General features: G+C 44.3%; 1 protein-coding gene across 1 annotated transcript in view; it reads right to left on the reverse strand.

Moving 5' to 3' along the window:
- SYNE2 (spectrin repeat containing nuclear envelope protein 2) overlaps positions 1-26,509 on the reverse strand; it is a 1,750,628-nt gene that overhangs the window by 670,493 nt on the left and 1,053,626 nt on the right. Inside the window, exons 97-99 of the mRNA XM_086937933.1 lie at positions 18,518-18,655; positions 13,370-13,555; positions 10,205-10,327 (exon numbers count right to left, since the gene is read on the reverse strand). Coding sequence (XP_086794059.1) covers positions 10,205-10,327; positions 13,370-13,555; positions 18,518-18,655 — 447 coding nt within the window. The remainder of the gene's footprint in view (positions 1-10,204; positions 10,328-13,369; positions 13,556-18,517; positions 18,656-26,509) is intronic.

Raw genomic sequence — 26,509 nt, forward strand, 5'->3', positions numbered from 1 at the left:
CAGCAGTTCGGACTGTAGCCTCACTTAAAGAACCCTATGGAAAATTGCATGGGCAAAACACATTTTGGGACCCCCCCTTTTTTCTCGGCCCCCGCTTCACGAATCACCCCGACTTTCAGGGAAGGAGCGGAGCGCCCCATCTTCTTTGAGAATTTCGTGAAGATTCGTCAACCGGCGCCTACGTTATTCCAAATAGAATCGTTGCGGATTTCCTATGGAAACTAGGTCCTAACTATAACTACCCAGAGAAATTTCACCGTTATAGTTAGTTCAGCTAACTATAACTCACGCCCCCGCAATGCACTGCTGATGATGTCATATATTACATCACTCATGACATGGTCAGTGAAGGGGAGGGGGGCCGCATGGCCCCTGTCCCAGGCCACTTCTGGCCCCAGAGACCCCATCCCCCGTGGCCTGCCTCTCCGTTGGGGACCGGCGGGGAGCCCCAATCCCCCAAGGTCCCGCCGGCTCCCTGCCGGCGCCCCGCCTCCTGCGGGAGCAGGCATTGCTTTTCCACAAGGGGAGCTGCTAACATGTAGCTCCCCTTGTGGGAAAGTAATTCTGCTTTCCTTCATTGAAGCGAGAGCAGGTTTTCCTGATCTCGCTTCAATAAAGCAAAGCAGGGTTTGCTATGGCAGGGTGGGAGCCGTGCTCCCACCCTGCCATAGCAAACGGCAATGTCCTGGTGGTGGGCACCCCGGGACATTGCAGGAGCCGGCCCTGGGATGGTGGCCCCCAGGGCCATGAAGGGCTCCAGTTGGGGGCCACGCGGCCCCCTCCCAATGTGTGTAAAGCCCGGGGAGGTGGTGCTCCCTGGGACTCGGGGGTCTGTAACGGACCCCCGCATTTGTATAATTAGTGCCCAGGGGAGGTGGTGGTCCCTGTGGCATGTGGGGTGGCTCAAGCCCCCCAAACAGGTTCTTTTTTTTTAAATGAGAGCCCCGGGGAGGTGGTGGTCTCCGGGGCTGCAAGGGGGCTGTGTGCCCAAAGCAAAACATACATAAAGCCCCAGGGAGGTTGTGGTCCCCGGGGCTGCAGGGGTGGGCTGCATGCCCCGCAAAACATAAATAAATTCCCTGGGAGGTGGTGGTCCCCAGGGCTGCGGGGGATCCCGCTATTACTTTTGTGCATGCACCCGGGACCTGGCCCACCCAGGAGCTCAATAATAACGAAGCCCATGCTTCGTTTTTTTATTTTATTTTATTGTCAGGATTTGTGCACCCAACACAAATTCCGCCGTTTAAAAAAAATAAAAGCCTTTTTGGGCCCTGGGGGTCCTTGTGGGACCCCCTGAGCAGGCCTAGGGGATCAGGGTGTTTCTACCCTGCCCCCTTTACTTGTTTTTTAACCTGTGTCTTTGTTTTACTGTTTTCTTGTGACTCGGTTCTACTGAGTCACAAGATGGCTGCCAACACTTCCTGGTTTGGAGTGTTGTCAGCCAATCAGAGTGCTCAGGAGTGCCCTGGAGAGTTTGCGAACCCACCGCTGTCCCAGATATCAAAACTTTTTCTTTTTCAAATTCCTCAGGAACTGCTGAACGGATTTACACCATTTAACAAAAAGGGCTTTTTCTGAACCAAGGGCAACCTTTTTGCCAAATTTGGTGTAATTCCGTTCAGCAGTTCGGGCTGTAGCTTTGTCTAACGTTTCCTAAAGCAAATAACATGGGGAAAACATGTCTTGGGACCACCCATTTTTTTCAGCCCCCGCTCGACAATTCACCCAAAACTTTCAAGATAGGAGCTGACCGAAGCGCCCCACTAGTTTTGAAAAGTTTGCAAAGATTCGTCAACCGGCGCCAAATTTATTGGGAAAAGAAAAAATGCCTTTTGAAAAGAAACAAGGTCCTTACCATAACTACCTACTGGTTACCGCCTGTAGGTGATATATATATATATATATGGTGTTGACTGGTGTTGGGCTCCTCTAGCAAAATGGGTGTGTTTATGTAAAACACTGCACCCTGCAGGATGCACCCCATGGTGTCTGCTACACAGTGCAGGGTTTTCCGGGGGGGATACCCTAAGTGCCCCCCTCGACCACCAACAGTAGTTCACAGAGTCTCTTTCGGACAGCCTATTTGCATGGTGGTCCGAGGACCGGCCGTCTCCTGGTAGCACAGCAGTGGCAGCCCAGCCACTGATGCACCGGGGGTCCAACTGCCCCATTAAGAGTTGGGCAGTTAGACCGCCTCGGGACCGCCGACACCGGCAGGGAACCGCTGTTCCCTAGAGGTGGATCGGCAGTCAGAGGCTTACGAGTTTCAACAACAGTCATAGCACAACCAGTCCTTGTTGTTCTTCTCCCTTGTTGGTGCATGTAACCACTCGATGAGCAAGAACCCTATGTTCGAGGCATATGGGCTGCATATCCTACACTTAGCAATAGATCGCCACCTGGTGTTGGGCTCGGATGATTGCAAGTTGTTGTCTTCTTGGAAGAAGTCTTTGTAGTCACGAGATAGGTGACTCCTCCCTTGGACAATACTGCGCATGGTCATCGACTCCATCCTCAGATTGTTTTTTTCCGCCACTGGGTTCGGATGAAAGTTTTCCGCTCCGGCTAGAAAATACTTTTCTGCCGTTTCGAAGCGAGAAACTTTAAATAAACTTTTTTCGACATCGGATAGACTTTTCGACATCACCAGCTACATTCCGGTGCGTCGACGCGGGCCGTTGGGCCTATCGGCGCCGTACGGCCTACGCATCACGGAGAGAACTCCATTCAAGAGATGCCCAGTATGTCGAGCAAAATTACCTCATAGCGACCATCACGAGGTTTGCAACCTCTGTCTCTCACCAGAACACAAAGAGTCGACCTGCACAGCCTGTGCCTCCTTCCGATCGAAGACCATCCAGGATCGGAGGGCCCGTCGACACGAGATGAGGAGATCAGCACCAGCACCGGAGGCCATCTTTGAGTAGGAGATCGTCGAAGAAGACGTCTCCGAGGACGAATATCCAATCAAAAATATCTCTGAGGACGAGGCTCCACTCGGCGCAGAGGAAGACTCGCCTGATCTCCAGATCATATCGGGGCAGAGGATTCGGACAATTCGATTCCATCTCGACAACCCGTTAGTATATCTGCCCCTGCACGACAGACACTACCCAAACAAAAGGCAACGGTCAGCACTCCGCCCATGGGGCCCAGACGAGACCGAAATTTACCCTCTAACCTTTGGGCCCGGTTCCGAGGAAAGAGAATACGCTTTCCGGTGCCTCGGCACCGAAGAAACACCATGTGCCAGTTACACCTCCTCCATTGGCACCGAAACATCCTTCGATACCGAAGGACTCGTCGGCACCGAAAACAAAACACCCTTTGGTGCCCAAAGACAAGGACACTTCGGCACCGGTACCAAAAGACACATCGGTGCCAAAGCCAAAACCCGTACCGGACCCGAAAGCTTCGACTCCAAAACCTTCCAGTTCCAAAAACAAAGAGGGGAAGCCAAATTCCAGCGCCCCAGGCCCAGCAAAACCTGTCTCCACGCCGAAACCACCAATATCGGTACCAAAGACCCCAGATAAGACTAAACAACCTTCGGCACCGAAAACATTGCCACAGGACTCAATTACTCCTCCTAAGGCAAAGAACACTGACAACCTCTATCGGCACCGAAGAAATCGACGCCGAGAAAGATTATAGAAGAGGAAGAGCTGTTTAGACCAGATCCTAGACAGAAAAAAGTCCATATTAATCCAAAAACTGGACATGTGGAAGCAATTCCTTATAAAAATAGACCAGCAGACACACCACTTACACCTGTGGTTCCTGCCAAAAAGGACTGTGCAACTTCTAAAATGCACCCTTCCTCTCCTTCACCTTCTTCCTCTCCTATTACTCCATATATTGAACCTATAACTTCTCCTATTCAATCTCCTGCAGAATCACACCACACTGACAAGGAGTATGATTTAGGTGGGGGGAATGATGTACCAGAGCCACATACATACCCTTTAGATGAGGATATCAACACAGAATATCCCAAGGATGATGATACATATAATTTTGCACCAAACATCCCTGATCCTCAGTACTACCCAACAAAACCTTCCCCTACAGAGGATAGTATTGGGTTTAATCATTTATTAAACAGCGCTGCACTTTACCATGGGGTTCCTATGCACTCTGATGCCATTGAGGAGGACTTCTTGTTAGACACTTTTAAACTGTCAGAAAGGTCTACCCAAATATTACCAATGATCAAAGGGTCATTAAACATGCTCCAGAGATTTTTAAAGATCCAGTACGGTGTAGGGTGCTAAATCCTAGAATAAAGAAAAAGTATAGGCCAGCACCAGCTGATCCAGTATACATTAAGGGACATCTACCATTAGACTCCTTGGTAGTGTCAAATGCACGTAAAAGGGCCAATTCTCAAACTTCTGGGGACACACCCCCACCTGACAAGGAATCTAAGATTATTGATGCGTCAGGGAAACGAATTGCTGCACAAGCAACAAACATATGGCGCATAGCAAATACACAAGCCTTACTCTCACGCTACAACAGGGCTCATTACGACCAACTAGAAAAGTTAATGGAACACCTAGCAGATAAACACAAAGATCTGGCAGCAGAGCTTTTACAGGAAGGCAAATTAATATCTAATTCCTCAATTAAATGCGCACTAGATGTAGCTGACACAGCATCCAGAGCAGTTAACACTAGTGTTATTCTCAGGCGTCACGCATGGTTACGCATCTCAGGTTTCAAACCAGAAGCACAAACTACCATCCTGAACCAGCCCTTCAATCAGAACCAATTGTTCGGGCCGGAAGTAGATAATACACTAGAAAAGATGAAGAAAGACACGGATACCGCTAAGTCTATGGGGGCATTACAATCCACCCAAACTAGAGGTTCTTTTCGCCGCTCCTCTTATAGAGGAGGCTCCAAGCAGACCGGCGCAAACACAACATCATCTTTTAAAACACACACCCAAACCTCCTCTAATAAAGGCTATTTTAGAGGAGGATACAGAGGCAATAACAACAAGGGAAGAGGTAGAGGTAGTAACAACAACTGCTCCTCTTCCACTCCTAAACAGTGACTTCCCTCTGCCTCCCCTACAGCATTCCACTCCTGTGGGGGGCAGACTTTCACAGTTCCTACCTGTCTGGAACTCCATCACAACAGACAGGTGGGTGAGACAAATTCTCCAACATGGCTACTGCCTAGAACTCACAGCAACCCCCCCAAACATACCACCCAGGCAGCGTCCAATGTCTGCAGAACACATAACTCTGCTTCAACAGGAAGTTATAGCACTTCTACAAAAAGATGCTATTCAAGTAGTTCTGTTAGAGGAACAAGGAACAGGAGTTTAATCCCTGTATTTCCTAATTCCGAAAAAGGACGGGACATTAAGTCCAATTCTCGATCTCAGGCCCCTCAACCACTACATACAATCAGATCATTTTCACATGATCACTTTACAACAAGTACTCCCATTACTACAACAGGGAGACTTTCTGTCCACACTAGACCTAAAGGACGCCTATTTTCACATTCCAATACATCCTGCGCACAGGAAGTATTTAACCCCTCCCCTGCTGATGACTGAACCACTCCGTCATCAGCTACGGTTGGGCTGTGCTGATGACGGAGCGGTTCAGTCATGGCCCGGCCGCCGCGCTGATTTCACGCCTGCGCGGCAGTATTATTGAGCGGGGCGGGTCATGACTTAACCGCTCCGTCACCAGCACAGCTCAACCGCAGCTGGTGACGGAGCGGTTCTGTCACCATCATGCGGCCGCCGAGTGGCCACCCCGCCCACTTAGCGCTGCGGTGGAATAGCCGCCGCAGCAAAAGGGTTAAGGTTTGTCATACAAGGACAACACTATCAGTTCAAAGTCCTTGCATTCGGGGTCACAACAGCACCACGAGTGTTTACAAAGTGCTTAGCAGTAGTGGCAGCACATCTCAGAAGACAACAAATACGTGTCTTCCCCTACCTCGACGACTGGCTCATAAAAGCAAGATCGTTCAACCAGTGTGCACAACACACAAAACAAACAATTCAAACACTGCACAACTTAGGGTTTACGATAAACTACACCAAGTCGCACCTAGAGCCTTCGCACGTTCATCAATATCTAGGAGCTACTATAAACACATCTGTAGCTCTAGCGTATCCCAGTCAAGCCAGGATTCAAAGTATTCAGAACTTCGTCTCCCTTTTTCAATGCCAGCACTCTCTCCAAGCCAGAGTGTTCATGAAACTAATAGGCATGATGGCGTCTTGCATCTTCATAGTTCCTCACGCAAGACTGCAAATGCGCCCACTACAAGAATGTCTAGCACAACAGTGGAATCAGGCTCAAGGTCAGCTCACAGATCTGGTGTTGGTAGACAGCCGTACATATCGCTCTCTGCAATGGTGGAACACCAAACACTTGACAAAGGGACGGCCGTTCCTAGATCCTGTTCCACAGATAGTGCTCACGACAGATGCATCCCTCACAGGATGGGGAGCCCATCTCTTGCGTTATACCACACAAGGTCAGTAGAACAATCAACAGAAACAGTTCCACATCAACCATTTGGAGTTGCTAGCAATTTTCCTAGCACTCAAAACATTTCAAGTACAAATCCAAAACAAAGCTGTCCAAGTCCGGACGGACAATATGACAGCCATGTATTATATACAAAAACAGGGGGGGACACACTCTCTGCAACTGTCCCAACTTGCACAGAACATTTGGAGATGGGCCATCCCTCAAAACATACATCTGGCAGTAGAACACCTTCCAGGAATTCACAACCAGATAGCAGATCTGTTGAGTCGCCAGTCACAACAGATTCACGAATGGGAGTTGCACCCACAAGTTCTTCAACCATTCTTCCAAATGTGGGGGCATGCACAAATAGACCTGTTTGCCACCCACGAGAACACAAAATGCCCAACCTTCGCCACCAGGTTTCCACACCCACGGTCGGAGGGGAATGCAATATGGATGAATTGGTCAGGCAGATTTGCGTACGTGTTTCCGCCTCTCCCACTCATTCCACTAGTAGTACGCAAGCTCAGACAACAGTCTCTCAAACTAATTCTAGTGGCCCCCACATGGGCATGTTAGCCGTGGTTCACCACGCTACTAGATCTCTCACTGGTTCCACATCAGAAATTACGGCTCACGCCATCCCTGTTAACACAGAACCATGGAGAAATAAAGCACCCAGAACCAAGCCAACTGAATTTGGCGATCTGGCTCCTGAAGACCTAGAGTTTGGTTACTTAAACTTACCACCAGACTGTATGAATATAATTAAAGAAGCTAGAAGACCCACTACCAGAGCATGCTATTCTGCTAAGTGGACACGGTTTGCAATATACTGTAACAACAATCACATTGATCCACTGGATGTTTCCATCCAAAATATCATTTGCTACCTTCTACACCTACAAAGGTCCAATTTGGCTTATTCTTCCATACACCTGCATCTAGCAGCAATTGCAGTGTATTTACAAAATAGAAACATCTATCTCTCTTTAGAGTACCTGCAATAAAAGCATTTATGGAAGGATTAAAGAGAATAATCCCACCTAGGTTACCACCTGCTCCAGTATGGAATCTAAATGTGGTCCTTACAAGACTCATGGGACCCCCTTTTGAACCGTTACATAAGTGTGAACTGCAATTCCTAACATGGAAAACTGCTTTCTTTGTTGCCATCACCTCTCTCAGTAGAGTTAGTTAAATACAAGCATTCACAATAAAAGAACCATTTTTTCAAATACATCCTAACAAAGTGGTTCTTAGACCCAATCCTAAATTCCTGCCAAAAGTGATTACTCCATATCATCTTAACCAATCAGTAGAGTTACCAGTGTTTTTCCAAAAACCAGACTCTGTTGAAGAAAGGGCTTTGCACACCTTAGGTGTGAGAAGAGCTCTACTATACTACACAGACAGGACCACATCCTTCAGAAAGACAAAACAACTATTTGTATCTTTCTCTCCACCACACAAAGGCAATCCCATCTCTAAAGGAGGAATTGCCAGATGGATTGTAAAGGGTATTCAAATATGCTATCAAAAAGCTAAGCGTACACTAATAGTTCCTCCTAGAGCACACTCTACTCGTACACTAGGAGCCTCTATGGCTTTCTTAGGAAACATACCACTAGAGGACATATGCAAGGCAGCAACATGGTCTACAATACACACCTTCACTAAACACTATTGTGTTGATGTGCAAGCTAAGCAGCAAGCTGCAGTGGGCCAAGCTGTCCTTAAAACACTATTTCAGTATGCTGCAACGGATACAAGCGACCACCGCTAGGGGAGACACTGCTGCACAATCGTTGCTAAGTGTAGGATCTGCAGCTCATATGCCTCGAACGGAAAATGCTACTTACCAGTATGCATCTGTTCTTGGCATTTAGAGCTGCAGAGTCCTACATGCCCTCCCGCCTCCCCGGGACTTGTACCCGTTCCAGTACTCATCTTACTTAGATGCACACGCATGGACATCCTTTCTCTTTACTTCTACTACCTCCATCATTTCCCATCATGGCGGCAAACAATCTGAGGATGGAGTCGATGACCTTGCGCAGTATTGTCCAAGGGAGGAGTCACCTATCTCGTGACTACAAAGACTTCTTCCAAGAAGACAACAACCTGCAATCATCCGAGCCCAACACCAGGTGGCGATCTATTGCTAAGTGTAGGACTCTGCAGCTCTACATGCCAAGAACATATGCATACTGGTAAGTAGCATTTTCCTTTCTAAAGAGAACGGACATCCTATCCACTCAGGAATGTGACCTACTCCTGGTTCTTCTTTCTTTGCTCTTTTCCTATTCCTCATCCAGCCACTAGAACAATTAAAGACAGGTGTGCTTGGTTTAAAAGGGAATACTTGGTGTCTGGAAGATACATAGTTAAATAATTATGCCTTTCACTTTCTTTCTGCCTATGGAATCCCACTCGCCCCAGACACAATCAATCCATGCCCTGTGTTCTCTGAAGTAACCCTGGAGATATCTGAAGTATTTCTCATCCTTCTATACCCCTTATGCCCACAGCCATAAAGCAGCTTGGTAATGAGGCAAGGACACCGAAACCCCCCAAGAGAATCCAACACAACTTCTTCTAACCACAAGCAGGAAAAATCCAATGATCAGAATAAATCTCACCATGACAGCTGATAGTTATTGCTGAAACGAGACCTGGTGAATACATGCCACTGACAACCCCCTGGAAGGCAGTGAAAATTGACAGTTGGAAGACCTAAACTACCACTAGGATAACTCTCAGATACACGCCAGAGTGTTATAATCATGAAACAAAGTAGATGTAAATAGTTACATGTGTAGAGCGTTGTATTAGTGAAACAAGCACACTATACAGCTCTCCGATACCCTTGGATAATGTTTGCACTATAGAAAACCTCTAAAAATAAAAAAAATAAAAATTAGAAATCATAGCGCACTCCAACCTGATTTCGAAGTCAAACGGACAGTCATTACGTGTATTTGGTTGAGGCATCCAAATCCCTGGTTTGCGTTATTCAATTGATCAAGGGGGCTGTCAAACAAGTGGAACAGAGATGCAAGGAAGAGCTCAATGTATCACCATGAGCGAAGCATCCACTTTCCAGAAACCTTACTTTCAGCCCATCAAAAACACATGGAATGAAGGCCTTTCACTTAACTCAACCTAATTTAGAATCTGCATCAATCAATCAATCAGTAAACAGTAAAGGCTTAGTAGGTCAACCCATCAAGGCCATCAGCTCATTAACCATTCATTGAACAACATATGGATATTCAATCATCTAGAACTGCAAATAATTCCCCTGAGAGCGTCTGTGGGTCAGAGGGGTCACTGGATCCCAGCTTTCAAATTCTGTTGATAAATATGTTCTCAGTATTAAAACATTCAACAGACATGTATGACTGTATCAAAGAGCTTTGGGTTAGAACGTCTAGGTATCACAGACTTTTTGCTTTGTGAGCATTACAATCACTTCGTGGAAAACAGTGTGGAACAGAGTAACCACAACCTAAATTCTCCATACACAAATTACTTACATCTTAGTCATTACCAAATGGCTACCTGGCTAGCTGCCACGCTTCCTTTATGAGTTTCTCAATGTGGTGCCACAATTCAATTGTCGTTTTCATGCAGAAATTAAATAACTTAAACAAAATACAAAGAGAGCTTGTTAATTGATTTATGTTCACCTGCCCATGTTGAAGATGCTCCTTTGGAGAAAAATCCTCAATATCGTGTGATGACAAAATAGCCTTAATTTTATCAATGTTCTTTTCCACCGTTTTGACCTCAAGTTCAATTGCAACTGCGTCCTGCATTTTAAAATATATAGTGAAAGATAGCATTGCAAAAGTTAACAAGTGAACTTAAAATACAAAGTGAAAGTATTTTGTTTTCAAAGGCATTTAATCAAATGCTGCATACATTTTACTTCGGAAATTATTTACTTTACTTGCAAAGGTGCAGAGCTAGTTTTAAATAGCCATTGCAATGTACAAAGTTCTTCTAGGCTGCAGACAAGTCTTCAAAATTAAATGTTTCAGCTTTGCAGCAATGTTTAGAATATGTAAAATGTCTTCAATAGAGACACTTATCTTGTGAAGATACAGTTCAAATCAGCTTAACATAGTTTGATAACTGGGCAGGCTGAGACAGCTAACATGCAGAAACAATTACACATGCTGAAAGGTGCAGGTGACATTGAACCAGATGAAGTTTGCATGTGAGCCTAAACTGGTTTTGTAGTAGTAGTTAAATATATTGTTTTTTAGGACCACAGACTATTAAACAAAAGCTCAACATTTTTATTTCATTACATATTTGATAAAATCAATTTATGATTTTTATACTTTTTGCAGCCATTAACTTTTTCCCACAGCACACGTTACATCTAGAAATTGTGAAACAAATACAAATCTTAATGCATTCAAGAGTCATTATCCTATATTTAATTAGAACAGGTGTTTGAAAATGACCTCTTTGAAGTAAGAAATCTCAAAAAGCTATTGATATGTGTAGATTTGTACACATCTCCCCAAACCACAACTGAAAATTACATCACCTTCTAGAAAACATTTTAAACCATCCAAATGTGCATGTCATGGATTTACGACTTTTCTGAATTTTAGCAACTGACTTTGTATGTCTGGATTCGATAAATCTGTTACATTTGGATAAAACGATGATTCCAGCCTTGAAACTCCCAGTCATACCACTGAGCTCCTGAAGGCCAAAAAACTCAAAGCTCTTTGCCTAGATTCTACTTCATCCTGATCACACAATTCCATCTTCAATAATTTTACAACGATATCTATAATAAATCATTGAATGTAAACTATCTGGCATTAGCAGATTAAATTAGCTAGATGTGAACAGTCAAAAATAGGGTGAAGGCAAAGAGGAAATCTATAGAATCAAACAACAATGAAAACTGTCATCAAAGTCAAGTGTGGAATATAGCTGGAGGATCAGACAGAGCGCACGGGGACAGAGTAGTAAGGTCAGTTGCAAGTCTCTGCCCACTGCGCTCACAGGGTTCAAATAGCTGGAGGGTCAGAGGAGTAGCATAGGTGCAGAGAGGAATCCAGGTGCAAGCAACCAACCACGTGTGAGGAATCAGGGAATCACCAATAAAAGGAAGGCAGAGCTGGGACCTGGAAAGGGGAAGACCTGGGAAACCAGCAGACACAGGACAGGACACAGGAAAGCCAAGAATGGAGTACGAGGCAGAGCCAAGGGAGTGAAAAGTTCCGAAGCCGGATATAAAGAAGACAGAAAGGATGTGGGATACAAGAATCATTGTAGAGCATAGACTACCACCACCAGGGTATGACTGGGGCAGGGTTTGGAGACACAAAGGACTACAGGGACCATGATGCAGCAGGACAGTAGTGTGAAAGCCTGGACTGGAATATAAAGTGTATCTGACAAGGAAAGGTGTACAAGTATATAACATCATATTTAGTAATGAAGGCAGGACTCCAGAGGGCCTTCATGAGAACCGCCTGAATGTAGGATTGCAGAATCAAGATGAACACCTCTTTAGCATAACTATACAATTCTAAGACTTCAGGCTGGCTTTCAGTCTTACAGCTTGCTCCATAGAACATTTAGTTAAAGATAACAGAGTTTTCAGGCAGTGACCTTCCACATTCCCCACAATCAGATTTCTCACTCAGAAATAAGATCTCGGCCACATATTAATGTTGTGGGACCAAGGCTTTATAGGCTGTCAGAAATGGCTTTAGAAGAGCGCCACACATTTTTCTTCTAAAATATTTAACCCTTCAATTGTTGTTGATGTACAAGATGTGTCCAAGTGCATTTTCATCGTATTGTTAAAAGTAATTCCTAGATATCTATTAGAAAAAATGTCCTCCCACTCTCATCTCACCAATTGACCATTTGAAGGATTTACATTTAGGGCAAAATACCAACATTTGGGTTAATTTATTTGCTTCACTGTGTTTATTACATTTTATCTGTTTTCGTTATACCTCAATTTGTGTTGTATCTATTACTGGCAAATCATCAGCGTAAAGAAGGCAGAGGTATGATGACAGCCCCAATTCTTGATGATAATGAATGTGATAAAAATGTACATCAATTGGGCTGCTTATTAAATGGCAAATAGAGTTGGGGCTAGAACACAACACTGATTCATTCTTTATTGGTTTTTCTCAGGATAAAGGCCCACCTCTATCTAACTCCAAACTAGCCCTATTACCTCATGTAATTCTTTCAACACTGTTAATATACAATGAGGGATTTTAAATTCATCACATTTTTTCCATAAAGGTTCTCGATTAACTGAATGAAAAGCGATAGGAAAATTTGCAAACAACAAAAAAAAATATCACAATCATCTTCTTGGACTCATCCATAGAGTCCCTCGTAGATGATCAATAACTACCTATGTTTAACATTATCTCTCAGTCATAAAAGGGCCCTTAGTTTTTGCTTCTTAAACTATAATAGAGAGTCAAGCAAGACTAACAGGTATGAAGTTTCCAACTGGGGAATGTCCACATTAATTTAAAATCTGTGAACAAAGTCAAACTCTAAAGGTAGCATTACTTTATTTAGTCAAAATGCTTTTGGGGGCTTAGCCTGTGTCAGGCAGCAGACATGCTTGCAGTAATACCCATTGGAAATGGCAAATGCCACAATATTGTCAATGCTATGATCACCAAAAACATGATAAATCAAATATTGTAAAAAACAGTGACATGGAAACATCCCAAACATCCACAAACTGCACCTTGAAGAATTTTGTGAAGCATCAAGCAACAGTAAACAATGAATGCAAATTTAAAAAAAACAGATCAGGTCAAAACAAGAGCAGGCATACTTACATCTTCCACATGTTTTATCTCCGGAAGAAGACATGCTATTTTTTCCTGCAGAGTTGTTACTTGCCCATCTAGTTCATTAAGTTGTTTCACAGTGTTGTCGGTTTCAAAAATAACTGATAGCTCACCAAGTTCTGAGTAAATGGTATGAAGAATAGCTTGTTTCTGTTCAGAATCCTCTAAAGCTCTCTGGAAAAAGAGCATGCAGTGATAATTACAAAACCGCAAAAGCAAGCAAACAATTGCAAATAGGCTAGTGGGTTCACAATCTGGGCTGTACAAGGGGCATCATTAACTCACTTTAAGTTACTTCATTGATCCCCAACTGCAGAACTAACTTATAACCACTTTTTTAAAGTAAAAGCAGTCCAACCACACTTTGTGAAAATCCCACTGACTGCTTCCCAAATGAACACACAATTCAAGGTACTAGTCATGCAACTCTGCCCTTAGATCTTTAGCGCCGGGACGCTCTTTGGAGCAGCTGAGCGCTCTACAAAACAAACAGTAACATAACATAGCATAACTTATTGATCACAAATCCAAAACAACATAAATGTATCCACAACAAATACCCCTACTGTCAAAGAAGTAAAGTAACACAATGTACCCTGGATGCCGTCCGTGCTCCTCTGCTCAAGAAACACTTCATATCTTCACATATGCAGCTATTACAACAGTGAAAAAGATCAGCACTTAAGGGACCCAAGACTGTGGAACATGTGCTCCCTCATCTGTAGGGAGGAATATCCCTTGGGATTAAGGTAGAAACCAAAAAGGTGCCACCTTGTAGCCAGAAACACCATTCTCTCATTTAGAATCTGTCGAGAGGTCATTAAGTTAGCAGTGCTATCTATCTCAAAGTCTTCTTATTCATTCAGGGACCCATAGATAATATTCATTCATATGTTCTAGGCATTGCAGTAAAAACATAAAGATTGTCTATGGTGGTTAACCTCCGATCTTTGAATATAAAATGCCACATTTGGTTCTTTTAAATGCCAGTTTAGGAATTTTCTTTGTAGACAACGTTTCCTAAACCAGAAAAAGATCGGCAAATCTACAGTGTCTACCTTTTCTGCTGTGACTTGTTAAGCACCAGTCTCCATTGTAGCCCTCTAGCAAAAGCTTACTCATCCTATAAAATGCTTTACAATCTCTAATCTTATATGCCACTGGACATGGAAGGTTTGTGAAATTGTCTTTGAAAATATTGCTGGAAATCCTACTCTGTAGCACACTAATGTTTACTCTAATTAGAGGTAAAGAATATTGATATATAAATGAATGCCTACCAAATTACTTCTATGTTTATAGTTACTGACCGATTGAGGATGAATACAATTGGGCCTGTGCTTCTAGGGATTTGATACAATGTTAGATAACTACTGTACAGATTTATTCAAGAAGTCAGAGAATGAACTGCGGTGCAGGATAACTGGAAGATGAGGTCAACAAGGTGAACTAGATGAATATTTTTTATTAACAGGATGCAATTGAAGGTGGAATTTAGTCATTGGTCAGTATGGGAATTGAGAATTATTTTTTCCGCCCAAAAATTCAGAAAACGATTTGTATTCTATAGCAAAATGAGTCACAAGGTGATGGGAGTCTAATTTGTTGAAGGACTTCACTAAGGGAACCTTCCTCCGGGCTTGAGGGTAGTATGGGGGAAGGTCCAAGGCATCACCAACAGGTCACCTATGGAGGCACTGCGGCATCTGGGTACAGAGGTGTGTTTTTCAGTGTCTGTAGATTTTAAGCAGGAAAAAAAACTCAGCATACAGGTACTTAGCAGTGACTTACCGGACCAATCTTCTGAATTTAAGGTGAGTAGGGGGCAAGGTCCAAGGCAGCACCAATAGTTCACTTCGGGAAGTGCTGCGGCTGCAGAGGTGCATTACAGTGTCAGGTGCCCCTTCACTACAATGGAGGATCAGGTTGGACGGGAAGACAAGCCGAGCTGAACCAGCAAGGGTGTTCAACTCTTGCAATGTTCATTGATGTGTGGGCATCTTCGGTTATCCGACGGTGACAGATGCAGAGGTGTTCTCAGGCATTGAGTTTTTGGTAACGGGAGCAATAGTTGAGGAGGTCCTGCAAAAAGAGGCAGCAGGTGGCATTGGTAGGTCCACAGTGGGCAAGTCAAAAGTGGGCTTTGTCTCTGCTGGGCTGGGGGACCATGATGGCACCATTGGCCCACTTAAAATCGGGCTTGGAGCCATGGGTACAGTGGTGCTTTCTGGTGTCGGGTTTTTGGTAGTGCGGAGGTCTAGCAGCGGTTCTTCGGAGCCTACAGGATGCAGGGGAGCAGCTCTGCTACTCAACAGGAGACTCTTGTTTCTTTGTTAGAAGGCAGGCAGCTCTCCCAGGCCTTTGGAGTCACAGCTGCAGGACAAGTCAAATTTTGGCGCAGTTCTCGATGAGGGTTGCAGGCAGGCCAGTGGGGCTGGGGCCAAGTCAGCTGCTTCTTCTTCTATTCTCTGCTTTCACAGCTCTTTAGTCCTTCTTCTTCTTAGGTCGGCAGGAATCCTTGGGGTGCCACCTAAATACTAAATTTAAGGGATTTAAAGGGAGTGGTAGGGAGTAGCCAATGGGCTACTTACCTTTAGGGTGTCTACACTCTATGTTACCACTTCCTGTGGGAAGGGGCATGACTCTGGTAGACTAATTCCCTCTATCCTAACATGGAGGAATTGGAAAAGTGGAGTCCACATCACGTACCCCAAATTAGGGGTGGTGCTGGCTGAGTGTGGACCCACCTCCTCATCTAACATATTTTCCCCCCTGTCCTCCTACCAAAAGTGAAGCAGGACAGGGGGGTTGGTATCCTCCACTAACTGGAGATGCCTGGGTTGCATTTTTTCAAAGACGCCATTGCCTTTGAAGCTTCCCAGCTTGGAATTCCATTCCGGCCTGGACCTCTTAGAGCGAAGGCTCTCACTCCATGAGGTCAGAAACATGTCTGGTGGTGGAAGGCTGGCTAAGACTAGTCAGAGACCACACTAGTGTTTGGTATGTTTTCAGGGGCCACCGCTAATGTGTCCTCTGTGTGGATTTATTATTAAATATGACACTACAATTTATTAAGATGAGATGTTTGGTACCAAACATCCCTGGGTACAGTGATCATGGTGCTGGGGAACTCATAATGACGGGAATTCAGCCCATATACTCTCGACAGCTTCTCTGCTCACTCACAATATCAAAGAATGGAGGTAGATATTGTATGGGCATATCTGCTCAGGCAGATATGACCACACATGTGGTATAGTGCACCGTGCCTTAGGGCTGTAAGTCCTGCAGTAGGGGTGACTTACCTATACTTCAGTTTTTCTGCACTGCCAGTTTGCATAATCTTGGTGAGAAGTTCCTAGGGTACACAGTTTGTGCTGCAGCCCTAGTGGACCATCTTCAGTCTAAATGCCCTAGGTACCAGGGGTACCACTTACTAGGGATCTACAGGGGTTGCTGAAGTTGTGCAAATTGTGGTACAGTTTTAGGGAAAGAAAACTTGTACTGGGAACCTGGTTAGCAAGAATCCAGTACACCTCAGTCAACGTTGCACCAAAAACTAGGCACAAAGTGTGTGTGGCGGGGGAGGGCTAATGCAACAAAAATCCAGTTTCCCACACTCGTCATATGTGAAGTGAGGTAGTAAACAGCCAAACATCTAAGGTTTCTGAGCACAATGGCATTCCTATCAGTTCAGCCAACACCAAGGCAGGCTCTTCCTATCTACAATAACTATAAAATGTGTTCCCTTTGTGAATATGTGGCTTTACAGTTACACAGGAGCCAGGCATGCATGGCATAGAAGGCAGATATGCCTTCAAGTGAAAACATTTATCCACAATTCTCTGGAGGCAGAAGACTGGCCGGATTTGGGCAAAGAATGAGAGAAATCGAGGAAATGCCCAAAAGCTGTTATGTTGGTTAACTGTAGCCCAAGACTCTCTGGGATAGCTGCAACAGAGAGGCAACTTTCTGAGAAAAGGACTGGCTAACACTATGGTAAAAATAAGTAGAGAAATGTTGAGAACTGTAACGTGATTCTCCATGGGGTTGTCATCGATCACCCTTTAGCACCATTTTTAGATACTGGTACAAAGCACTCTAGAAGGAAAAGTCTGATCAAAAAACTGAAAATGCTGCCTGCTGACATAAATCCCATCTACTTGGTGATGTACTGTGGAGAAGTTATGAATAGCCTTTTCAAAAAGTAAACCTGTTTCATGGCATCGAAGAAGAACTTCCCAGAACTGTAGAGACCACTGCAGAATCACTGAAGAAGTTGTAGAATATTTTCTGAAAGCTGGGACATTTTATCTTTTCTGGAGGAGCAGAACCAGTTGCCGAACGTCGCTGAAGACAACTCGGGCCAGATTTACAACCCTGTCACACAATGCAGCGCAGCACCCAAAGTTGCTGTGCTGCATTGCATGACCGGGAGAGAGGAGGAAAGCACCATATCTACAAAGATATGGCACTCTCCTCCTCTCTCTCTAGTGCAGAGGTGTGTGAGACTTGCATAGGCTTTGTACTGGAAGGAATTCCTTTCAGTACAAAATACTATGCTTAGACAAATTGTAAAATGTTTCCGACTTTGTATGCAAAGTCAGAAAAGACTCCTGCTTCAAAGTGGTGTTATTTTTAGGCACCAAACCCTGCCTATTACTTTTAGTAGATGGGTGGTTGCATGGGACGCCCATGTACCACTCAGAGTAACGTAAAGCATTATTCTTACAGAATCTTGCCAAATAAACCTGGCCAATTTGCTTTGATATTCTCCACATTCATCCATCTCCCTTAAAATTCCAGAATCAGGATGACATCTGGTGAGTTTATTGGGATGTCAATGCAAATCAGCCATTTTATGTTTTGTAATAGATAGAAGTAAGGAAGAAGTCATCTACTATTTGGTTACGTATGCCAGTTCTGGCTCATTCCTAACCTTCTCATCAAATACCCTTGCTCACTTCCAATAGTTGGCCCTCGCAGTTTGCTTGTAACAAGTGTACTGTGTATGAAAGCTTTTCAGAAATTTTATTAGAAGGAAACACACATCTGATTCCACTGGTGGTTGTGCAATACATGTCAAAGTAGTCTCCTTCTCAAAATTGTAAATTTCCCCCTATATTAATTTGTTACCTGTAGTGCACTGGCATATTTACTCAGTGATTTTGCCGAATCATATTTTGCCTCTCCTGTTAGCAACTCATTAGTATTTTCTATCCATGCTTTTGTGTTCTTTAAATGTTCATCGTAATCTTCTAATTTGGAGGTAGCCTGATGAGACAAAATCAGTAAATTAAAACGATATTTTTGTATGGATTATATTGATATATGTTCACAGTATTGATGCATGGTTTGAAACAAATACAAATAGATAGGCTACACAGACAAGATCAAATAAAACAATCAAACACAAATCAATATGTGTAAATTCAGTAGGCAAACCTTTACTATGAATCCTTTTATTTGCCATATTTCTCCATCTGTAGGAAATACATTACCACCCTTGTCTAAATCATGACCTGTATGTGCTGAGGGCCACTGGTTTGGCTAGCAATCTGAACCACTCACATTTATCCTCTAGCGAAACTCCCACAGTGCCTTCACCAGCAAATAGCCAAATAAGCAGAGGCACCTTCTGTACCAAATGTTTCAGTTAAATCTCCTGGTGCAAACATATAGGAAGTGCAGTAAGGTAAGCTACTATTTTTACTGGACTTTTTTTTATCGTCTTTATTGGTTTTCAACAAGTTGTGCATAGTACAAGCTTCGCCAACTTTACTATACAAATCGTCACAGTGATATTTACTAAAAAAGACTTGGTGGAGTACCAGGCTGTTTTGTATGCTGGTGCTAACAAATGTAAATAACATTTTGTGTATTCCATTAAATGTTATTGACACTATCGCCAACAAATAAAGAAAAACAATTTCTTTTCTCACTACTTTTTTGGTTTTACAACCAAACTGCAAATTACCTGAAATTATACAATCACATCTAACTTTCAATTGCAATGTGGTGTAGACCATGTGTGAGCAGAAATATTTATTTATGTATGAATGTTTTTGAGATGGATGGAAGAGGAGGGGGATGCCATGTGTTCATATCGAATTCAGTTATACCTGACAGAAGGCATACCAGGTATGAAATTATACGACAGTGTGCTATATCGAGTAAGCAGAGTGAGGAACCTCCTCACACCCCGGTTGAACTGGATGCATCTAATCTTCTTCTATGAACTACAGGTATTCTCGCCATTGTATAGGACTAGTCCGTGAGGGAGTACGAGGAGTAGTGAGCGCTTGTGCTGTATATTCCGACACTAGTGCCCTGCTGAGGTCTAAGAGCCAAGTACGTTTGATAGGACCAGTACTTGACTTCCATGGCAAAGCTATTCTATGCTTTGGCATACCCAGGGCTAAATCCCAAAATGTATTATGATTTTTACATGCAGCAGTGCGTTTAGTAATACCAAGTAGAAAGTGTGGGCCTTGAGCAGCCATTGACACATCTGTTTCTTCTGCTAGTATCGCCACTATCTCATTTCAATAACGCTAAGGCAAGGGCAGGTCCAAACCATATGAAGGAACGTTGCTTCTGAAGCTGAACAGCGAGGGCAGACATCAGTAGAGGTGGGGTACATACGAGCTAGTCTGTGTGGTGTTAACTATGAGTGATGTAAGTAATTGAATTGTCTATCTTTCAGCCTAGCATTCATGGATATGATTTTAGGATAACCTCTACATTGTGACCATTGTTTATCACTTATAGTAGTTGACAACTCCGAGTCCTAGTAGACGCGAAGTGATGAAAAAAAAGAGATAGGGTCAGGTCTGAGGGAGCTTTAAATCGCTGTCACCGCATGTTTAATGTTTAATGTTTAAGAATTTCTAAAGCACATGGCTGCCCGTAAGCATCCCAGCGCTGATGTCTGCCTCTTCCATTTGTAAGTAAAGTTTGCAGTATCTGCGACGTGATGAGTTCTGTATGTGTGCTCCCCCATGTTTGGAGGAAATGTCGGGTAATAACGCATGAAGCATGTAAGTGCCCTGTGGTATCCCAAAATCTTCTATTAACCCCTCGAGGTTCTGCAGGTGTGAGTCTACAAATAAGACGCCCCAGGTATCCAGTCCTACCCCTGTCCAGGACTCTAGCTCCGGACAGCCGCGACAAGTAAATGAGCCCGGAATAATCTCCTAAGGTAGCATGGGTGCATATGGTGATGGTTGGCCTTTCGGTAGCACATATCTTAACCAGTTGGGCCTAGCGGCCATCATTAGCAACTTACCCTGTTTCCTCTGTAGCATAGTTGTGGAACCCAAAAGCCATTCCATTATGGCTGGTTGTCTTAATGGCAACGCTCAGGAAGACAGCTCAGTAATATTGGCACCTACTAGCCATCTCATTGGCCATTGCAGCTGTGCTGCAGCATAGTAGTGTTCATAATTTGGTGCACCCAAGCCTCCGTCTGTAGGTGGCAGGTACAGTTTACATAGTGCCACCCTGGATCTTGAACCCCCCACATCAGAGAAACAAGTAATGATCACAGATCTTTAAATATACTCTGCAGTAGTTTATGAGGGAGTGAGGAAAAAAATACAGAAGCCGTGGGAGTAAGAGCATTTTCAAAATGGCCACCCTACTCATAGGGGACAAGGGAAGACTCTACCAGAATGGAAGGGCTGTGCGAGCTCTGGACACTGCATTACCCAGGTTCCCATCAATAATATCTGACCGGGAATGATACATTTGAGCACCTAAGTATTTGGAAGTATCAAATGCCCATTCCAATGGAGTACGAGGCACAGTCTGTCTCTGAACTGGTGATAACAATTTTATGGGGAACTTTACAAACTTAGACCATTTAACCCGTTGACCCCAAGCCTGAACATGGGTATCTAATAGTCCCATCAGTACAGTGATCTCGCCCCGCAGGTAGACGAGCTCATCATCTGCATATAACAAGACTATATGCAATTGTCTGTCTGCTTCGATGCCACAGTCCGACACCCATTGGCTTAGTTTGCATGCCAAAGGTTCCAAGGCCAATGCGAACAAAATGGGTGATGGGGGCAGCCCTGTCTGGTGCCCAGCTTTATTACAAACTGTGGAGAGATGACGCAGCCTGTCTTTACTCTTGCATGCGATTATGTGTATAATATGCACACCAATCGTAAATATTTAGGTCCTATGCCAAATATTCCCAACATACCCAGAAAATACTGCCAACCCAAAGTGTGAAACGCCTTTTCAATATCTAAGGCGGCTAACCAGAGAGTGCCAGGTTCTGACCGAGCCCAATCTTAAACAGTCGACGCAGATTCAGACCAGTACTTCTCCCCGGAATGAAGACGTTTTGGTCTTCATGTGTCAGAAGGGGCGCTACTTCTATTAGCCTGCTGGCCAATATTTTCCCCCAAATTTTGTATTCGCTGTTTAATAGTGACAGAGGCTGATACAATGCCATCTGGAGGGGATCCCTCCCCGGTTTAGGTAGCACCACTAATAGCGCTTCACACAAAGATGATGGAAGCTCTTCCCTCTCAAGTGCCTCTTTATATACATTGGACAGCAGAGTTACAAGTTGTTCCGAATAAGTAGAGTAGAAGTATGAGTACCAGCCGTCAGTTCTCTGGGTTTTTGCCGCCACTAGCTGTTTGATAGCATCAGCTATTTCATCCACTATGATGGGTTCTTCAAGGGAATTATATTGTGGTTGAGTGACCAGCCGTTGTTCGACTTGTGACAAAAATCATTGAATATGGGAGAGATTATCAGTAGTAGGTGCGCTGTACAAAGAAGTATGATACTTATGAAAGGAATCATTAATCGCCTCCTGCGTATTTACCAATTCACCCATATTATTATATATCGCCGTAATGGGGGTTGTGAGGTATTGGTTTTCAACAGCCAAGCCAGCATTTTGCGGATGTATGGCGATACAATGCAAACATTTACAACCCATGCCTTTACAATGCAGTTTTTACATCGCAACATCCATTACAACGCATGATTTTACATCGCATGGCATCACAACACATTTTTAGAAACTACATTCACAACGCATTTCATTACAATGCATACCATTACAACGCATACCATAACAACACATATTACTTTTAGGGCAACAGTAGGGTAAGTGTTGGATAGTGTAGGTGTAAATATTACTATTCCCAATCCAGGGAGAGTGCGACAGTAGGGTAAGTGTTTCATAGTGTAGGGGTAAAAATTACTATTCCCACCCCAGTGAGTGCAACAGTAGGGTAAGTGTTGGATAGGGGATGGGTAAAAATGACTATTCCCCATTACTTACCTTATATATTGTGTTGTAATGGCATGTGTTGTAATGGCATGCATTGTAATGACATGCATTGTAGTGACATGCGATGTAAAGGATGTTGCGTTGTAATGACTGCATTGTAAAGGTAGTGCGATGTAATGACTGTGTTGTAAAGGTTGTTTCTAGCATTTTGCCAGCTTTGTCACTATTTGAGTGTTGACAAGCTAGATATTGCTTGTGATCCAACACACAGAGACTATCCAATATTTCCTTGTATGGCAGACTTGTCTCGGCTAGCAGAGGAACAATATGGGGATCTGTGGGTGCCAAGCTCTCACCCCTTTGAATTTCCGACTCATGTTTTTGTAACTCTGATGTAAGTGCCATGAAGGAACCATATGTTGTTTTGATAGCGTATCCACGAATGACTGATTTAAATGCATCCCATTCTACACCTCTGCTGAAGATAGTACCTCAGTTGGTCTGGAAATATGCAGTCATGGTTTGTGTGAGAGAGGAGCGAAATGTTGTGTCCCTAAGCGCTGCAACGGAGAGACGCCAGGTCGGGATTCTAGCCCTGTGGGTACCTCACAAAAAGTGTAATTATAGTGGGTTATGATCAGAGGTTGTGCGTGCCAGGTATTCCGTATGCGATACCCTAGTCAAGGCATCCACCTAACAATACATTGCATCTATCGTCGTGTGGAGATCATTTAGCAAGGAATAATGTGAAAATATACACATTTCAGGGTGCTGACTTTGCCATGCGTTGCGCAACCGCATATTAACCACCCAGTCTCTCATGTGTCGTGTTGGCTTAATGGATTGTGCTCCTAGAAGCCGCAGACGTGAGCGATCCCGGTCAAGATCATAGGTGCAGTGGTAATCTCCTCCCCAGAATGCTGGTGCTGTGGGGTCAGAAAGCAGGGATGGTGTAAGTGTCTGCAGGAACAGCGCTTTTCCTGAGTTCGGGGCATACAGGGAGGTTAATTTCAATGGGTAATCATCTAAAAACCCTTTAAGACTATGTAACGACTTTGAGCATCGATCTGGGTGTGTAGCACTTTTAAAGGTGTGCCTGGTGCCACCCATATAAAGGTGCCTCTAGAATACCCAGAATATGTGGTTCCTATGACTGTGACCCTCCAGCGCTTGCGAAGTGAGGCAAGTGTTTGTGTAGTGAGATGCATTTCCTGTATTAATGCAATTGAAATCTTGTGACCACGCAGATATTGATAGACTTTTTGTTATTTAACATACCCTGCCAATCCCCAAACATTCCAGGTTAATAAAGTGTAACCCCTGTTTGCCATCCAATCAATAGTAGAAAAAAGAGAACCACAGTATGCAGTTCCCCAGCCCCAACATCCGGGGCAATATTCCTACCCCCCCTACTCGTGACTACAATGTTGTTCACAACAATGTCCATCCTGTATTTTATACATAACATAGCAAGAGAGAGAGATCGTATTAAACAATAAAAATTCCCCTAACTCCCCACCCAAGACCAGCTTGCCAATGGGCAATTGGCCATCAGCACTGATATGCAATTGAACCTATTTTAAATTAGATGCTATAACAGCTACTTAACGTTACTAGGGGGTATATCAATACTCCATACTATCTGAAATGTGATGCCATATATGGAGCAAAATTGCAATGTCCTACGGTACAGTACTCTGTTTTCGCACAAAGAGAGATAACAATAACCAAGTCAACCCCCGTGCAGGTGACAAGGCATCAATGCCCAGTCCACAAATGCTCGAAATCATTGTCTGGGCATCACCCAATTTCATCTGCCGTCTGTGGGGTAATCTTTGGGCTTCTTCCCAGTAACTCTGCATGTAATGAGTCTGTTAGGGGTAGCAACTGATCTTGCACTGTGTCTGAGTCGGATCTGGTGGGCATCTTAGAGATACTCAGATGTTCTGCCGTCTTTATGGCCAGTGCATGTTCTGTTGCCAATTGGGCCTTAGTAGGCCATTGTAGTCGGTTTCTTCTGCGACCCCTTTGCACGCCCACGAGTCTGCAAGTTTGTCGTGAATCTGCCAGGGTAGTGGGCGGAGTATGCGCAAATTTGTCTTGATCTATCCACAAACAGACCTCCTCAGGGGTAGAGAAGTAGATAATGCTGTCTTTGTGATGGATACACAACTTGGCTGGGTATTGCAGTGTGTATTGTATCTGATGTTCCCTGAGGCATTGATTGACTTCCACGTAGGAGGATCAGCGGCATTGTACCGTCAGGGTGTAATCCGGGGTAAATGTACTGTTGGATTTTCAACCTGCCAGGGGCCTCGAAATCTGGTCACTTGGAGGATATGGTCTCTATCACGGTAATTGAACAACCTCGCCACCACTGGCCTAGGTGGGTTGCCTGGGTGAAGAGGGACACCCAGAACCCTGTGTGCGCTTTCTATTGAGAAGAATTTTGAGACATTGCCCTGAAGGACATGTTTTGAGAGCCAGGACTCTAGGTACAGGTCCATACTGGGCCCCTCTACCCCCTCCAGCAATACCATGATGCGAATATTGTTTCTACGGGATCGACCTTGCTGGTCCTCCACCCAGCTCGTCAAGTATTCCACCTGTTGCTGTAGAGGTTTGATCTGGTCTGTGGCTGTGGAAACAGTAGGGCATAAGGATGCTAGTGTGGATTCCGACTCCTCTACCCTGACTTTAAGTTATTTATTATCTTCTCTCAAGAAACCCATTTCTGCGCATAATGTGTAGATTTTTGGTCCCAATGTAGTTTGAATGTCCAATATCGCTGCCATCAGTTCGTCAAACCGATTTGAAAGGTCTGATGGAGTGTTCAGATTTAAGGCAGTGTGTTGTGAGACATCACTCCCACCAGTAGCAGAAGTTGTTGTATCAGTCAGTTGGGATTGCGTCTTGTCTAAACAGGGCTTTCCCATCCTGTCTATTAGTTTTGGAGTATGACTTTAAGGTCTGCCTGTATGATGTTATCATAACATAACATGTGTATTTGTAAAGCGCATGTTCACCCCTGTTCACCCCATTGAGGTCTCTTGGCGCTGAATAACAAATGTTTATTGTTACCCTACTCAATGGTACTCATTTTATCGACCTCAGATGGATGAAAGGCTGATGGACCCGCCAGGATTTGAACCTGTGACGATGAGGTCGAACACAGGCCCCTGCAGTGGATAGATTAGTACACTGAACCAGCAGACCCATAGGGGGAGAATTCAAACTGTACACCAGGATTGGCAACATACAAGAGAGTCTCAAGGCACTAGTGTGATAATGTAGCTCAGGTGGGTCTAGAATATAGTGCGGGGACCCACTGGCGAAGGAAGTATAAACCTACCTACGTGGTGGACAGCTATACATGTTCAGTCGACATTCCACTCCAGCAGCATTGAGGGTTATGCAATACCGCCACTGCTTTTCAGTGTGCAGTGCACAAGTAAATGCAGTGTCTATACAAATGAGGCTTGAGGCCGCTCAGAAGAAGAACAGATAAAGTGCCATGAGGCAATTAGCAGCTACAAGGGGATCTTGCCTCCATTGGCATACAGGGATACACAAAGTCAATGTGTGTGAGGCCACGGTGCAAGACAGACCCAGAGAGGGTTGAATACCACATTATCTTGTAAGTGCCCCGAACTCACTACAGAGCCCTCGGCCCCTCTGTGCCCTAACAATGGCATACGCACAGCAGGAAGGAATGACGTCAGCCAAGGTCCTCCAACAACGGCCCTCATTAGCACACAGGCACAGCCGGTGAAGTGTTCCTGTAGCGCAGGGAGCCTCGAGATAGAGGGTGAGCTGCTGGGCCTTCAATGTGCTAATGGTCATTGCCCTACACGCGGAGATAGGAT

Source organism: Lissotriton vulgaris, chromosome 9 (genome assembly GCF_964263255.1).
Source record: "Lissotriton vulgaris chromosome 9, aLisVul1.2, whole genome shotgun sequence".
Taxonomy (NCBI): Eukaryota; Metazoa; Chordata; class Amphibia; order Caudata; family Salamandridae; genus Lissotriton; species Lissotriton vulgaris.